At 43.9% G+C, this 16,101-nt stretch overlaps 1 protein-coding gene across 5 annotated transcripts in view; it reads left to right on the top strand.

The window, feature by feature from the left end:
- The window catches only part of slc8a2b (solute carrier family 8 member 2b), a 212,957-nt gene that overhangs the window by 144,288 nt on the left and 52,568 nt on the right, over window positions 1-16,101 (top strand). For all 5 annotated transcript variants that reach the window (XM_085430898.1, XM_085430897.1, XM_085430895.1 and 2 more), the window contains one exon: window positions 15,371-15,881. In XM_085430898.1, coding sequence (XP_085287024.1) covers window positions 15,495-15,881 — 387 coding nt within the window. In that variant the 5' untranslated portion in view covers window positions 15,371-15,494. The remainder of the gene's footprint in view (window positions 1-15,370; window positions 15,882-16,101) is intronic.

Raw genomic sequence — 16,101 nt, 5'->3', positions numbered from 1 at the left:
GTGCTTCTGGGACTGTGTTTTCTGGGGCCGTTCATGGGGAGGGTAAAGACAGTACACGGCGTTTACCTACCTTCGTGGTAACTGACCTCTCACAAGTTGGCATTTTCAAAACATCCATAACAGTAGCTGACTGTGTTTCATCCACTCCACCACCAACTCCAGTCTCACTTCAACCAGTACATCAGCCTTTAGCCAGTTCATTAGCCCAGCCTGCATCTATGCCATTAGCCCGATCACCCGTTCCCTCCATACTGGAGGCTGTGTCTGTGCCACCCATTTTGAATCTCGTTCCTAGCACCCATTTTGGGCGGAGAGACAAATGCATTAAAACCACTCTAGTTTCTCAGAAACTGGCTAATTTAGAGACTGTTACTCGCCCCAGGGCCTCTCCAGAGGCTGGGTCTCAGCCCCCAGCAGACTCAGGACCCCTGGCGGTTAAGAAGCCAGCTGAGGACCACACCCGGCCGTCGCTGCCTGAGCAGACCCAATGCTCTGTGCAGCTGCAGTCTGCCATGTGTTTGCCAGAGGCCCGTGCGCCTGCTGGTTCTGTTCTGTCCCTGCCAGAGGCCCGTGTGCCTGCTGGTTCTGTTCTGTCCCTGCCAGAGGCCCGTGTGCCTGCTGGTTCTGTTGCGTCCCTGCCAGAGGCCCGTGTGCCTGCTGGTTCTTTTCTGTCTCTGGCAGAGGTCTCCGCACCTGCTGGTTCTGTCCTGTGTGTGCCAGGGGCTTTAGTGCCCACTGGTTCTGAGACTGTTTTTGCTGGGGGGCCCGAGGAGCCCGTCCAGCCTTCTGCCTCGTCAGCTGGGGGGCCCGAGGAGCCCGTCCAGCCTTCTGCCTCGTCAGCTGAGGGGCCCGAGGAGCCCGTCCAGCCTTCTGCCTCGTCAGCTGGGGGGCCTGAGGAGCCCGTCCAGCCCTCAGCTGCAGTCTCATCACCAGCTGCAGTCTCATCACCCTCGCCTGGTCCAGCTTCCGCTTCCTCATCAGCATCGCCTGGTCCAGCTTCCGCTTCCTCATCAGCATCGCCTGGTCCAGCTTCCGCTTCCTCATCAGCATCGCCTGGTCCAGCATCTGCTTCAGCATCGCCTGGTCCAGCATCGCCTGGTCCAGCATCCGCTTCAGCATCGCCTGGTCCAGCATCCGCTTCATCCTCATCAGCTGCTTCGTCTGGTCCAGCATCCGCTTCATCCTCATCAGCTGCTTCGTCTGGTCCAGCCACTGCTTCATCCTCATCAGCTGCTTCGTCTGGTCCAGCCACTGCTTCATCCTCATCAGCTGCTTCGTCTGGTCCAGCCACTGCTTCATCCTCATCAGCTGCTTCGTCTGGTCCAGCCACTGCTTCATCCTCATCAGCTGCTTCGTCTGGTCCAGCCTCCGCTTCTGCTTCAGCCTCGCCTGGTCCAGCCTCCGCATCCTCATCATCCTCATCAGCTTCATCTGGTCCAGCCTCCGCTTCGCCTGGGGCTGCAGGGGCCACGCAGCCTTCAGGTCCCCTACTACCACCTCCACATCGTCGGTCATCTGCCAGGCCGCTTGTTGGGCATCTCCGCCACTGTGGACGCCCTCCTGAACGCCCTCCTGAACGCCGCCACTACCTTCCACGTGGCCGGCCTCCGGACTTGTTTCCACACCGCTGTTGCCGTCCGCACGGTCGGCCCCCAGAGCTGTTTCCACGCCGCTGTTGCCGTCTGCACGGTCGGCCCCCAGAACTGTTTCCACACCACTGCCTACTGCGTGGCCGGCCTCCGGACCTGCCCCACTGCTGCTGCCTTTCACGCGGTCGGCCCCCGGAACTGAACTGTTTTGGCCTCTGGGTCGGCCCCCTGACCTTGTCCGTCTGGGCCTTTTCGGACTATGTCCCTCCGTCCTGGACCCCCACCGCCCGCCCTGGTCGGGTCGTTTTCTGTTTTTTGGTTCGTGGGGGGTTTTTTTGGCTTTGGTCCGTTTTTGTGTTTCTGTTGGGCTGTCTGGTGCCAGCCCTTGAGGGGGGGGGGTACTGTCATGGTCCTGAGTCTGAGGACTCAGTGTTTTGTGTTCCTTATGCTTTTGTTCATTCAGAGTGTGTATTCTGTTGTGATTTTGCCATTTGTTAGGTTTCTGTTCTTTGCCTGCCTGCTTCCACTTCTCTGTGTTCCCTCTGTCTGTCCATGGTGTTATTGTGTCTGCTCATGAGTCTGCCTGTCAAGTTCAGTGTCCGGTCTGGTTCTCTGTGTCTGTTAGTTTCCTGTTTTATTCTGAAAGTTCATGTCTCATGTCAGTGTGTTCAGTTTTACCTCTCCCCTGTCTCGTTAGCCTTATTGCTCCCAGCTGTGTCTCCCTCCTGTGGCCCATTCCCTGATTACTCCCCGTGTATTTAAGCCCTGTGTTTTCCTGTGCTCTCTGTCGCGTCGTCTGTTTAACTCCATGTCAGTCTGCATTATTCTGTTACCCGGTATTCATTCTGCGTCTCTCTGCCATCTCTCTTTGTGCATTTCGCTCCTCCTCCCGTGAGTGTCTGGTTTAAGTTTTGTTCTTTAGTTTTCCCAGTTTAGGTTTGTTTACTCCCCGCTCTGCTCTTCCTGTTTTGTCACTTTATCACCTCTGCAAATAAATTTTCACTCGCACCCCAGTCAGTGCCTGCATCTTGGATCCTTTTCTCAATTCACCACACGACTGCTGTGCAGCCGTGACACTTTTTTGTTAAATGCCTCTCGGCTTGTGCCGCTTCCTCACCTCCTCCTGTCACATTTGGTGGCAGGAACTGAGAAGCACAGAGGCTTCAAGGAGAGGAATCGAGTGCTTGAAGCACTCAAGCTTGCATTGATCTGTATGATAGAGAATCTAGAGAGACAGACTCTATTATTTAGTTCATCTGTGCCTTATTATATTTTGTCAGATTGTGCAGTTTTTGTCTGTGTGCGTTTGCACACACTCTATGTGAGGCCTCTCAGTTTGGTGACCATAATAAGGACTGTTATTCTTGTTTCTGTGCTTCACATTAAAAACAATTATAATTAAACTGAGAATATTGTGATAAATTGTTGAATTATTATCTCTATAGAACTACACGATGAAACAGTTCAAAAAGAGACCTGGCTTTGAAGCGTCTCTAAAAAGAGCAATTCAGGATGATCCTGTCTACATTTATTTTGTTCCTGAGGCTCAACTAACAAACACAAAAGCCCCAAAGTGACAATTTGGGAGCGCAAAACTTTGAAGTAGTGGAAAGATGGAGGCATGGTTGAATGCACTGGTGTTATTTCGACTGTAGTTAAAAAATGCCCAGGTTTTGTTCTTTGAGCAGCAGCATGTGGTGTGACAGGCTGCCTCTCACCCTGTTTCACCTGCATGACCCGAAAAAAAGTCAAAGGACCCTTTTTACATGAACTGTTTGCTTTTCAGAAGCCATATGAAGTTAGAGTCATAGTCATGTTCCTTCACCACACTGGTAGTTCACTGGCTGCTGCCAGAGTAAAATCTGTGCAGCTTTTGTCAGTTTAAGTAGTTTCAAGGTTGATTTACTTGGAAAATCTGGCAGCTGCTCCAAAACTAAACGGGAAAAATGGTGTACAAAATACGATAAATCAGCTTTTTTGTTTGTTTGTTTGTTTTGTTTAATGTCCTCGTGTGTGCTTTCTCCTGAAAAGTCACATAGTGTTTGTTGCTGTGAAACCTGTATGGCTGAAATAAAATCCTCATCCTGCCCTGTCATTTTCAGCACAAATTACTTATTGATATGAAACATTGATTTGTCATTTACTGCTGTTATTTGCTCAGGGGAGAATAGAGCAAGAGAGGGAGAGAGGACTGAGTCGCCTTTAAAAGATAGAAAAAGCTTGCCAGCAGGGTTTCATACATCATCCAGGAGATGAAGGTTTTCATTCGTCAGTCTCACATTCGTCTGCTGGAGCAGACGTTCAGGCTGTAATTAATCCAGCCGTCTAAACTCTACAACAGTTTGTGTTTTACTCGTGTTACATGTCTAGAAACACATGAGCTAGATTCCTGATATTTATTAGCCCTCTCAGGCTCAAATTAAGTTTTTGTTGCTAATGCACAAAAGAATACCTGCAGTGGTACTTCTGAGTAAAAAAAACCTCATAGAATATGTATGTGGGGTAATCAGGTTGTTAGCTTTTAACTGTTGCAAATCTGCAACGCCTGCCTTGAGAGGGTTAATGAACCGAAATGCACACAATGTTTTGGCCTGTGCTGACATTTCTTTATGCAGCATGCAGTTTTTGAGTTGCTGACATATTCTTTTTTTTTTTTTTTCCCGCCTGTCCCGTTTGGTTCTTTTTCATCAGAATTGTTGTCTAAAGGCGAAGAAAGATGCCCAACGGATTTACTTTACCAAATGGACCATCCCAGCCTTGCCGTATTGGTCTATTTGATTCATCTTTGTTTTTATTGTTTATTTTATTTTATTTTCACTTGCTACACACAGGACAGACATGACTGGGGGAAAGAAAACAGCAGGGAAGAGGGACGGTCAAAAACAAAAACCAACAAAACAAACAGACAAAAAATACATACATCAATCACCTGGATCACCTGTTGAGAAAGAAAAAAGAGAAAACAAGCAAAACAAGAGAGCAATATAATAAACAACGTCATCACGATGATCTAGGTGAATATGACAGTGTGCTTTGAGGTAGGAGCCAAAAAGGGTGTAGTTTGTGTGTGTGAGCACCCGTGTGTACACCTGTGAGCATGGACGCGCTTGTATTTAAAAGGTTCCTTCATGTAACGATCTGCTAGAGGGTGTGGGGGGGCCACAGCCCCGTCCTCCAGGGCATGAAGCAGGTATGGAGGAGATCAAGACTCCAGACATCCAGAGGCCCTCAGAACACAAGAGACCAAGGAAGACCAACAGAGGGGCAGCTGCGCCACTGTCCCAGAAAGAGCTGAGGAGAGTCCCAGATGAGGGCTCACTCAGCAGCAGCCAGGGGGAGTTGCAGTGACGTGCCTGTGAGCTCCGCCGGCAGCCAGCTGTGCCTGAGTGACCGAGCCCCAGGCTCCAGGCCCCGACAAGCAGCCACCAGGAGTGAGCTGGTGTGTACCTGGACGCCCACCCCCAGACACCAAGAACCACCAAGGGAAGGAAGGGACATATTCTTGATTTCCATCAAGCAGCAGCCTGTCAAGCTGAAAAACCAGTGTGGAAACGGTAAAAACTGCAGTTTCTGTAATGGCCACTTGAGTGAGTCAATAGTCCTGAAATAAAATATGAATGAATGATAAAATGATACACAATGAATATAACGTGTGGAAATAATCCATGGTTTTGGGAAGATCAAGTATGGTTTTCTTGTCTGTTGTAATATCCAATGTTAGTCTTTAATAGCAGGGTCTAAATGTGATAAATATACTGATGTCTAAGTTATTAGCAACTTTTAAAAACTGAGATATATGAAATTTAAAGTTTATCAGAATCTTCACAAAAACTCTAACTTATTCAGTCCTTTATACTTTCATATCAACTTGAAATTTGGTGTTTCATTTTGAGCCACGTACCCATGGTTCTGTGATTCTTCGATGGAAAGGTAATTTGTGGTGAAGACAGGCAGCGAACAGCTGCTGCAGAACGATTCAGTGTAGATTACTCTGTCTCCGGATGCTTAATGTGCAACCACAGAAACCGCAGGAGCAGCCACTTCACTCCTGTGTTGATTCTTAGTGGGTAATTAATAGCGCAGTGTCAGACTATCAGTGTAGCTGTGATTAGTTTAAAGAGGAAGCTGCATGTGTCTAATCAGTGCAGACAGAAAACACATCAATCTTGCTCCTGTTTGATGTTTCATTGACCAGAACTGCAGATGTAAGTCAAGCAGCTCATCAGTAGATGACAGTTGCATCAAGCTGTTCAAAGAAGTGATACAATGATGAGAAGATGCTTATCTTACTAGATCCAACTGGTGTTACTAAAATTATTTGCATCATAAAGTGCTCTAAAACTTTTCAATTTGAACATGTTATTGTTTAGCCCACTTACATGTCCAATTTTAATTTGTATTTCCTGGTGTGTTTGCACTCCTGTCAGTTTCACTTCCTGTCTTTGACAGTTTTCTCTGTTTTTTATTGTTTGCGCCAACCAGATTCAGATTCACCTACTTTCAGTCTTCATTGTATATTATCCCCTGTTCTCTCTTGTCAGTTACCAGATTGTCTTCCAGGGCGATCGTGGCTCAAGAGTTGGCAGTTCATCTTGTAATTGGAAGGTTGCCGGTTCGAGCCCCGGCTCGGACAGTCTCGGTCGTTGTGTCCTTGGGCAAGACACTTCACCTACCGCCTGCTGGTGATGGCCAGAGGGGCCGATAGCGCAATATGGCAGCCTCGCTTCTGTCAGTCTGCCCCAGGGCAGCTGCCTCCACCAGTGTGTGAATGTGAGAGTGAATGAATAGTGGTATTGTAAAGTGCTTTGAGAGGTCCTGAAAAGTGCTATATAAATGCAATCCATTATTATTATGTGTTGCTTTCAATTGATTTACTTTCCCTTTTCGGGCTGTTTTTTGGCTTTGCCTTTTGCTGCCTGGGTTTGGTTTCGCTCTGTACGACCACTTTACGATGATTAAAGTTGTGAATTTTGGGAAAGATTTTACTTTTCCTCTTCCTCTTCTTATGTGTTGGGTTTCTCACTTCTATTACCAATGGTTTCATTTAATGATTGGTCACATTTTGGTCACATGACTGTTGTCACTCTAATGAACATATTCAAAGAAATCATTTAGTGGCAACACAACAGAAAGCTAATTAATGGTGAGACCGAGCGCTGAGCTCTTTTTCTGATCATTTAATCTAAAGTAACATATTTAATAATAATAATAAGCAGCCTGTCATTCATGTCTGTGAGATCAGATTCTGGTTGTTTCTGCGGTTTCCACATTGTTTTTCATGTTGCACACATTGGGGTCAAACATGTGGACTGCTGTGCACCCCAGCAATCATGGTTAATCATCATTTGTTGTAAATGGCTATTTCATGAGTAGAAGATTACAGTCGGAGGCTAATGACAGTACTTACCATAACATGCATGATGGGAGACGGCTGTTTAGGTACGCAGAGTGAGCAAAAGGAGAAATGAGAACGCTGGACTGAAACAGTGGAAGCAGAGGCGTGTGTGCATCATCAGATGTCATAATTGTGTGTGTGTGCAAGCATGACTAAAGACAGTGTAATGTAGTGTAATATTGCAGATGCAGATTGCTAATCTAGTGTAGGATGACTCTGCTCTGAACTGCAGCATCTCTTTGGATAATCATAATACTCATAGGGTTTGTGAGCCATTATGCAAGATTATATTTCTTAATAATTTCTAAATGTTATGAAGAATTTTTCTGGAAGCAGCTGTTACATGTTTCCCATCACTGTGGACCTGCAATGTGAACAAAGAACTCAGTGAGAGGAATAACACATGAGGTTTATTTTTTAAAAGACAAAGCTGATACAGTCTTTAGAAAATGTCAAGAAAGTTCAAACTAAAAACAAGCCAAGGAGACAGGAATAGGGGACACAGACATGGTTCTGGGTCATTTTGACCCAGTGCTTTTGAGTTCCTGTGTTTTGGTGTTAATTCCTATGGTGGTTTATGTTTTATGTATCATAGCAGTCTTAAGTTAGTCTGTTTTAAGTTCTTTATATTCCCAGTTTGGTTTCTTTCCCTTTTAGGTTCCCCTTGTGTCTTTGTCCTTTGTGTCCCTCTCAGTGTGTCTGTGTTGATGTGTGTTTGTGTGAGTCCTCCTCCTTGTGTGTCATTCTTTTGTTTAGTTCTTTCCCTGTTTAGGTTTAGCCCTTGGTTTTGTTTCCCTGTTTTTGTATCTTCATGTTTCAGCATGAATAAACGGCTCGTCTTTTGTTTAACCAAGTTCGTTTCTCCTCGTGTTGTCTGCTTCTGGGTCAGTTTAAATAACATCAGATCTGCCTCCGCAGCCCTTTGAGAGATTGGGAAACAAGACAGGGATGAACAGTTAATGCAAGGTAGACAATGGGGAAAGAACGGAAATGCAGCCAGTGAGACGGATAAGAAGACTAACCTTAAAAGTAAAACTGGAAGTAGAAAAATAAGAGAGTTAAATAGAAATAGAAAGAGCAGACAGGGAAATGTAGAAGACATGGCAAACAGCACGGGCTAAATAAAACCAACAGAAATCAGCAGAAAACAGCGGCAGTGACAGGTGGCACACTTCCACCCAGTCGATGGAGCACTGTTTATTTCTGTTTCATCAGATTTGGTGACGTTGTAGTCAAACGTTTTGGAGCAGGAGGTTGAGGATTGGGAGTGGTTTTGACTCTGGCTCCTTGGGGAAGTCAAATTAGCAAAAAAGTGCATCAGTCAGTGTGTGTGACGGATAAAATCCTGCATGAAGGTGTGTATGAACAGCTGAAGATGACTTCCACGGTTGTCTAGAAAATCTCTGCATAAATATTCTTGTGTCTATTTAGAGTCTACTGACTCATTGCTGCAAGGCTTTTATGTCTCCTGTCACTTGCTGTTTTGATTTAGCAAAAGGAAAACTGTCACCAGTGTACTCCTGGTGTTGAGAACACCGGAACTTTATTTGTCGTAGAATGGATGTTTGTTCACTTTGGCCTCTCATTTGTGTAGCTGTTACTGACCTGATCCTTAGAAACAAAGGCCTGCATGTAAATAGTTGGAAAGACTTTTAGCGCAGGTGTGTTTCTGGCTTTTCTTTGCAGTCTGGGTTTCATTGCATAAACAGTCAGCATTCATAAACAATACAAGTTGCTAGTAGCCTCAAAAATTGGCCATTGTACCCAGAGATTAGGGCAGCAGATTAATTGATGGGTTCCCAGATTTTACTGCCTGATTTGTTTTGACTGAATGAGAAATTCTTCCACAGTCATCATATAATTGATGATCCATTGGTTTTCATCAGCACTTATCCGATTCAAGATTTCAGGGGGAATGGAGCCCCCCAGTTGCATGTCACTGGACGACAGTCAGACTATATCCTGGCTACACATAAAAACAGCAAACATGACGTATGGTTATCACAAAAATAAATAATCATGGAATTTCGATTTGCTGTCAGTTACTTGAGTGTAAACTATTTACAGTGACTTACAGCAAAGGCTGTCTCTTGAACGGAATCTTTACAGGGTTTACTCGTGTTTAAGTATCAGAATGTTTCAAACTGTGTGTGTGTGTGTGTGTGTGTGTGTGTGTGTGTGTGTGTGTGTGTGTGTGTGTGTGTGTGTGTGTGCGCGCTTCTTTGTTTGATGTTGCCTCGGCGCCTCTGCTGAGCCAGCTCAGTCTCATCTCCTGATGGATGAATGCTCTCTCACTTTCTAGCCTCTCGCTCAGTCTCTCTCACCTTAACCAACCCCACCCCTCAGAGATCGATTGCCCCATTAAAACTCTCCCCCCAGTTGCTATGGTAACACACATTCAACTGTACTCTGATTACAAACCATATACATGTTGAGGACCTGAACTCACATCAGTCTTGCATCTTTATTTTTCATCCTCTCCTCCCTCTGCCTCCCTTCCTCCTGAGCATTATTTTTATTTGGTGTTTTATTACCTCTCATATCTTTATTCCTCTTTTTCCTACCCTCCACCTGTGGTTTCCTCATCTTTGATCATTCCCCAGCATTCCCTTTGTAGAGGGCTGTCCACGCAGGAAGAGCCTAACAGAGACCATGGTGGTGACCACATGCAAAATAAGTAATCCTGAGAGGAAACGTGTCATTCATGAGGTTGTTCCTGAGGTCCCTACAGGTTCCTATGTAGCTGTTTACTCTCAGCAGAGGGGAGCGTCATAGAGAACCAGTTTGTGAGCTACTCTGTTCATGTCTGTGCTGTGTTCAGCTTTTTAGTTTAACTCCTGCAGAGAAGACAATCGTCAGAGTAGACTTCTTGAAGTTAAATGTGTCTGCTACAGCCAGGTTCTGTGCTTTTCATGCTGCTTTTTATAAAACTCTACCTCTTCACAGCATCATCAACACCAAGCTACATAGTATTGTTGTGTTGCTGTTAGCAACATGTCTGCATTGGCTGCATACCCAAAATCCTTTGTGTCACCAAATAATTGCTCAAATGGACACAAATGGAGTACCGTTTTAGATATACAAAGAGATGCATGATGTGTTTGATTGTTTACCAAAGAGTCCTGGGTATTACTGTGATACCACTACTACTGATTCCTTCCTCTGTTTATTCACTACCCGCTGTCCTTATGCACCTCCCATCACTCATGTTGTACTCTTCCTTCCTCAACTTATTGGCTTTTTATCTCTGATTCGCCCCTCTGTCACTCCTCATCTGTACTTCGCATCAGTCTGTTAATTTTTGCTTCTTCATTCCTCCTTTAAATCCATCCTCCTCACTCTTTCCCTCCCTCTTTGATCTCTCTTCATCTCCTGTCTTTAACTCCTCCTTTCCTGCTGGCCCCATTTTTTTTATCTCTAATTTCCCATTTGGGTTTCACACAACTCTTCTCCTCTTTCTTTTATTCATGGGTACATCCTTCTCTTTTCCCACCCATCTCTCACTTTTTCCAGTTCTCAATAAATGACCTTCATCCATCTTTATATTATCAACTTTTCACTAAACAACCCATCTGTCTGTGCATAAATACTGACTCATAAAGCATGCTCTTTGGTGTTTTGGCTTATTCTGTAGACGTTGCTCATTTGTGTTTTTACAATAAACCATAAAATCTTCTGTAGATCATTTTCTTCTTTAAACTCCTTCAAATTGCATTTTTAAGCAGGGAGTAAATGCTGCAGCAGTCTAGGTGAGTCAGTCAAAAGATACTGAAGCTAATCTAATTCTGCTGAATCACACTGGAGTCTGTTAAGCATTTCAATCTGGAGGTGCTCGCATAAGCTGATTAATGAAATACCTCAGTGTAATTATTATCATTAGTTTACCCACATAAGCACATTTAAAAACACAGAATTGTCTTTAGAAATGCACTGAGTGGTTTTATGGTTGATATGCACAATAAAAAACTAATTTCTGCTCATATTTGTGAAAGGCTCAGTAAAAAAATAACCTCAGCAGTAATATTTATGTTAAAGTGTTCATTATACTGAAAGGCATGCATACATCAGAGCACATTTTAATCCTCAGTCTCTCCTTCCTCTCTCTTACCTGTGTTTTAGTCACCGGGTTACAGGGGCTGGGTTATGGCTCTTTCTGAATCTAAATGTTTCAACCCAACAACAAAATGATTCTCATGAGCCTCAACGTCTAATTTTCTACATTTATTTCTGGTCAGACATCCTGGAAATGTTTGTGTCTTATGAGCAGTTTAGTCAACACCATAATCAAAGTAAGTCAGTCATTTTTATCACTTTTGAAAGTCTCTAGTCAGCAGTGATTTCTGTCCGACAGCAAAAACTGCACCGAGGTTTGGAAGTGTTCAGCCTGATGTTTTCCACATACACGTACACATGTCTTCTAGTCAGATCTTCTATTAACATAAAGTATAACATTATTAACATAAGGTATAATATCAGCTGACTGTTGATTTCTCATGTTTTAAAGTCAGGCAAAATGAGACCGTCCAGATGCATCTGGAATCCAGAAAATTAACCCATTAATGACTGTAAATATTATTCATACAAACTTTGTTATTACCATGATCATTAAATATTAGTCTTTACAGACTTTACATCAAAAGTGCCGTATTCTTTTCTAAAAATCTTCACTAAAATCACTTTTTAGTTTCGGTTATATTTCTTAAGAGCCGGTTCGCAGCAGCCTCTGTTAAGCTTCTCAGCTGATAACTGAAGTCTAATATGAAACAGTCCAACAGGACAGCCTGGAGCTACTCATATAAATTTATTTTGTTTTCTTTTGAGAACAAGCACACTTTCCTAGGCAGACAATGGAAAGCACATTTTATCCTGACAGCCTGATTTTGTGTTCTGCAGTCCTTCAGCCTCGTTTATAAAACAATATGTAGGATCCATACTGTAATCTGGTTTATAAAACCTTACTCGCAGCCGGTGTTTCCTTTATGAACCGCAGTCCTTGTGGAAGTGTGCACACATGAATCAGCTTCAGATTCTGCCCTCTGAATGGCTCGTAAATACAAAGCACCTCATGAGTGCTGGTGCATAGAAACGAACCTACTAATCAACGGCTGCTTCTTTCACACAGCCGTGCCAGTGCATCCATCATGCAGCATTATGGAGCTGTGCTACCAAAGTATTTATATGTTTACAGCAATCAGACTGATGATTCATGGCTTAAAAACTTTGGTGCAGCATGATGCCGCCAAAGGACAACTTGTGTGTACCAGCTACGCGAGCGACTGCAGACAGAACAGCAGTTTTTGACACACTTTTGCTTTTGTCCTGTTGGGCTCAGGCTGCAGTAGATACACAGGAGCAAATATGGAGACTAAACATGTCTTCTTATACAAACACAAGCTGAAACCACACAGAATCTAATCGTCTAACTAATCGTGCATGATGTTTGTAAAGGTGGCATCTAATATTTGAATTGGCTGACCTTTGTGTGTGTGACTGCTGGGAAGTGTGATTCTTTCTTTGCTGTTGTGTAAATGTAAAACTGGATCCTGGCCTAAAAAGAGCTCTGGTCGTCTTTTTCAGTGATCTGATGGCTTCAGAAGTCCTGATTCTGATGGAATAACTAAACCTGTGTTCTCCAAAAAAAAACCAAAAGAAAGATAAACAGCAGGATTATAGAAGTTATCTTTTTTTTTTATATGAGCATAATTTTCATATTTTCATCAACCAAATTAATATGAGAGCAGATTAGGTGTGTAATGTTGTAAAACAGAAGGTGTTAGCAGGTGCTTCCCTCCTCACTAATGGACGGATGGAGATGAAGCGTGAGAGGGAGAGCGAGGTGGAAGATTAGGCACTGCTGCACAAACTGCAGGAAACACTGTTCGGTCCATCTGTCCATCCTTTGGTTTCACGCTGAGGTCTAAATTTCACCAGTTGGCAGAAATGACGTTGCATGCTCACGCACACACAAACTTACCTCAGACAAGCGTTAGCATTGTTAGTGTGTTGGTGTCTCAAATTAAAAGGGAAAGAGCAGAAAGACATTTGGTGAGCAGTTCTGGGTTTGCATGACTCAAACAAAAACAAGCCTCTTTTTCTGGAGGCCATCATGGCGACTCGTCCTCCCTGCTGTCTCGGCTTCTTTGTACTGTCTTTCTATCTTTTGACTCTCTTCCTCCCATCCCTCTCTTCTTCTGTCTCTCATGTTTTCGCTCAGAGTTTTTTGCATTTGTTTGTCCTTTTTCCGTTTGTTCTCACCCCTGCTCCGGGTTTCTGCCTCACTTGTTTTTCTTTCCATCTGAAGTTCAAGGTAAACAATAGAGAAAATGCTGCTTTTAAGACGTTTATGCGACACGAGGTAACACTAAACCGAACTAAAAGTCACACACTACTATATTCATCCATTATTCATTCTTTTCTGTCTGCATTTGTCATCCTTTCTTCCACTTAGCCTTCTGCTCCAGCTTTTTCTATTGAGCCTTGATAATATAGAGATAAAATAATTATTTTTCTGTGTTCTGGTGACTCACCTCAATGTTTCATTCAAGAGTGAATTACATCATCCACCCTTTTATACCTGCCAGCGTTCACTTACAACTTCCTTTGTCTATATTTACGGGGAAATCTTTACATAATTCACAATCCAGTTATTTTCTGCTTTCATATGAAAAACAAGAGCTACAGTATGAATGCAAGGTCAAAAACATCATACATAAAACGCACTGCAAAATAATATCAAGGGGACAACAAAGTAAGGTTACTTTGAGTGGGAACAAAAGCCAGTGTGAAAAGGTTGATTTTCCTAAATTGCTCTGGAGTTTCTATTCCTTGAATGAGGAGCGGGAGAGAACTCCAAAGCACCGAAGCCCCATCACAAACAGCTCTGTGCCACAGGATCAGCAATGTAGAGAGGGGATGAACAGCTCTCCTGTATCAGAGGGGGAATGAATACTGCAATGAACACTGTGAAGGGACTTTTTAGGAGGAGAATCTTATTTAATACACTAGTGTAGGTGGCTGAGAGTAGGCATTATGTCCTGCCAGCAAAGCCTGGCAGTCGAGTTTTGGAAATCCTGTCGCCTATCCAGGACTTTGCTAGGCATTCTAGATTAAATGCCATTACAGGGAGAAGGCAACGAACGCATGGGTGAGAGATGCAGCACGGTGAAAATGAAAAATGAAAGCTAAAGTCAAGAGGTGTGATTTTGTGACAAATTTGACATTTTCCTCAAAAGATAAGGGTCAGTGAAGTCATCATCTAAAGGGTGATGACTTCATCATCGTATAAATAAGGCAAAACTGTTTCTGGTGAAACTCTTTAAAAAGAGAAAGAAATCGATATACTGACGTATATCTATCTACAAATATTCAAAAAAGTATTTCTTGGGTGCAGAGCAAGCCAAGTGCAGGGCTGGAATTTTAATTTGATGAAATACATTTTGGAAAGCAACTGCTATTGCTGCCACTGAGTGTGTAATGAGGAACATGTTGTAAACTTCTTAGTTAAAACATCCATCCATTCATTTTCTTAACTGATAATCCAGTTTAAGGTCGCGGGGAAATAGAGCCTACGTCAGCTGTGATGTGGAGAGTTGAGGTACACCCTGGAAAGGTTGTAAGTCTATCACAGCGCTGCTGGGCTGAAACAGTAAGATTACAGAGCCAGATATAACTGCATCATCATTATTCTCTGAGCTGCATTTTCTTGCTGGAACTAGACAGCAGTGTGGATATTGAGTGGTACCCAGTTTCCACCAATGGAGTGCCAGTTAATGAATATTGTATCTATGCTCATTAATTCCTTTGGGTGGGTGGATGCATGTATAGATCAGTGCTTAGTGGTTCCATACCTTTATAATATCAAAGACGGGTGGTGACTATGGGAGGGGCTGCAGTGAGAATTTCACTATTGCATTGAAGGTGTAGAGATCATACAGATGACGACCTCTGTGTTATTATCCTCTGAAGGGTTTCACACCTTTTCCTACAAAAGCTGTGTAAGAATCGTTTCTGAAACCTGTCGAAATGTTGGCTGGCTCTCAAGGCTCCACCACAGAACTGGCTTCACACCAACACTGACACATTTTGCTGGGAAGGGTGTAAATTTGTGTAACTTTGGTAAAACCACAGATGCAACTGTAAAAAGTTTGTGTGATTTTTAAAACCTAGCGTAGCCAGAACTCTTCTCTCCTTTCTATTCTTCCCTCAGTGTTTTCATTAAAAAGTGTCTGACAGCATAGAAGACACTTCTTTTAGTGTTTGCTTAATGTTGCATAAGCTTCAAATGCACTCTTTGTTTGGTCTTCGGTACAGCTTTTAAAGCCTTTTCTTCTCTTTATTCATGAACTAATCCTGATTTTCCTTCTCGTTCTCTCTCCCCCCTCTGCAGGTGAGCTAGTCGCAGCACCCTCGGCTGTACCCAGCATCTCCCGTTCCCGTCTTCTTCTTCCTCTGCCTATTCCCATCATCTTCTGCCTCGTCTTTCCTGCTTCTCGTGGGAATCAAACGTCGTGATGTCTCTCTCCACCTCTCCTGCCCCCTTCCTCCTCTTCTTCCTCTTCCTCCTTCCACTGCCACCCTGCCAGCCAGAGTCCCAGCGCAGTGACCCCAGCATGAACCCTGACCCAAGAACAGCCTTGCCCTCCATATTTCCCTCCTCCTCCGTCCTACCTTCCTTATCTAATGATAATAGTACATCACCCAGCATTGGGGATAAGTGTGATGAGGTGACCGTGTGCAAGCCGGGCATCCTGTTACCTGTCTGGTACCCCGAAAACCCTGGAGTCGGTTACCAGGTGACCAGAGCTGTGGTCTACTTCCTGTCACTCATGTACATGTTCCTGGGAGTGTCCATCATTGCTGACCGCTTCATGGCATCCATAGAGGTCATCACATCTCAGGTAGGATGACAAAAGTCATTTAACTATTTATAAAAGCAAAAATTACATCTTACAAGCTTGAACATGACATATACCTTGAGTCAGGCAAATGCACTCAATCCACGGGTGGTATAGTTGATATAAATGGTTTTTGTTTGGATCTCAGTTTGCATGAGGGGGGATGTTTAGCTTCCAAGGCCTGTTGACCTCACCGCTGAAGCTTTCAGACGGGTCGTTTTTG

This window comes from Copadichromis virginalis, linkage group LG14, assembly GCF_057382275.1.
Source record: "Copadichromis virginalis isolate Kocher_CV1m ecotype Utaka linkage group LG14, C_Virginalis_male_GT1.1, whole genome shotgun sequence".
NCBI lineage: Eukaryota > Metazoa > Chordata > Actinopteri > Cichliformes > Cichlidae > Copadichromis > Copadichromis virginalis.
Note: the sequence above shows the minus strand (reverse complement) of the source record. Positions and strands in the feature narration are given on the sequence as shown.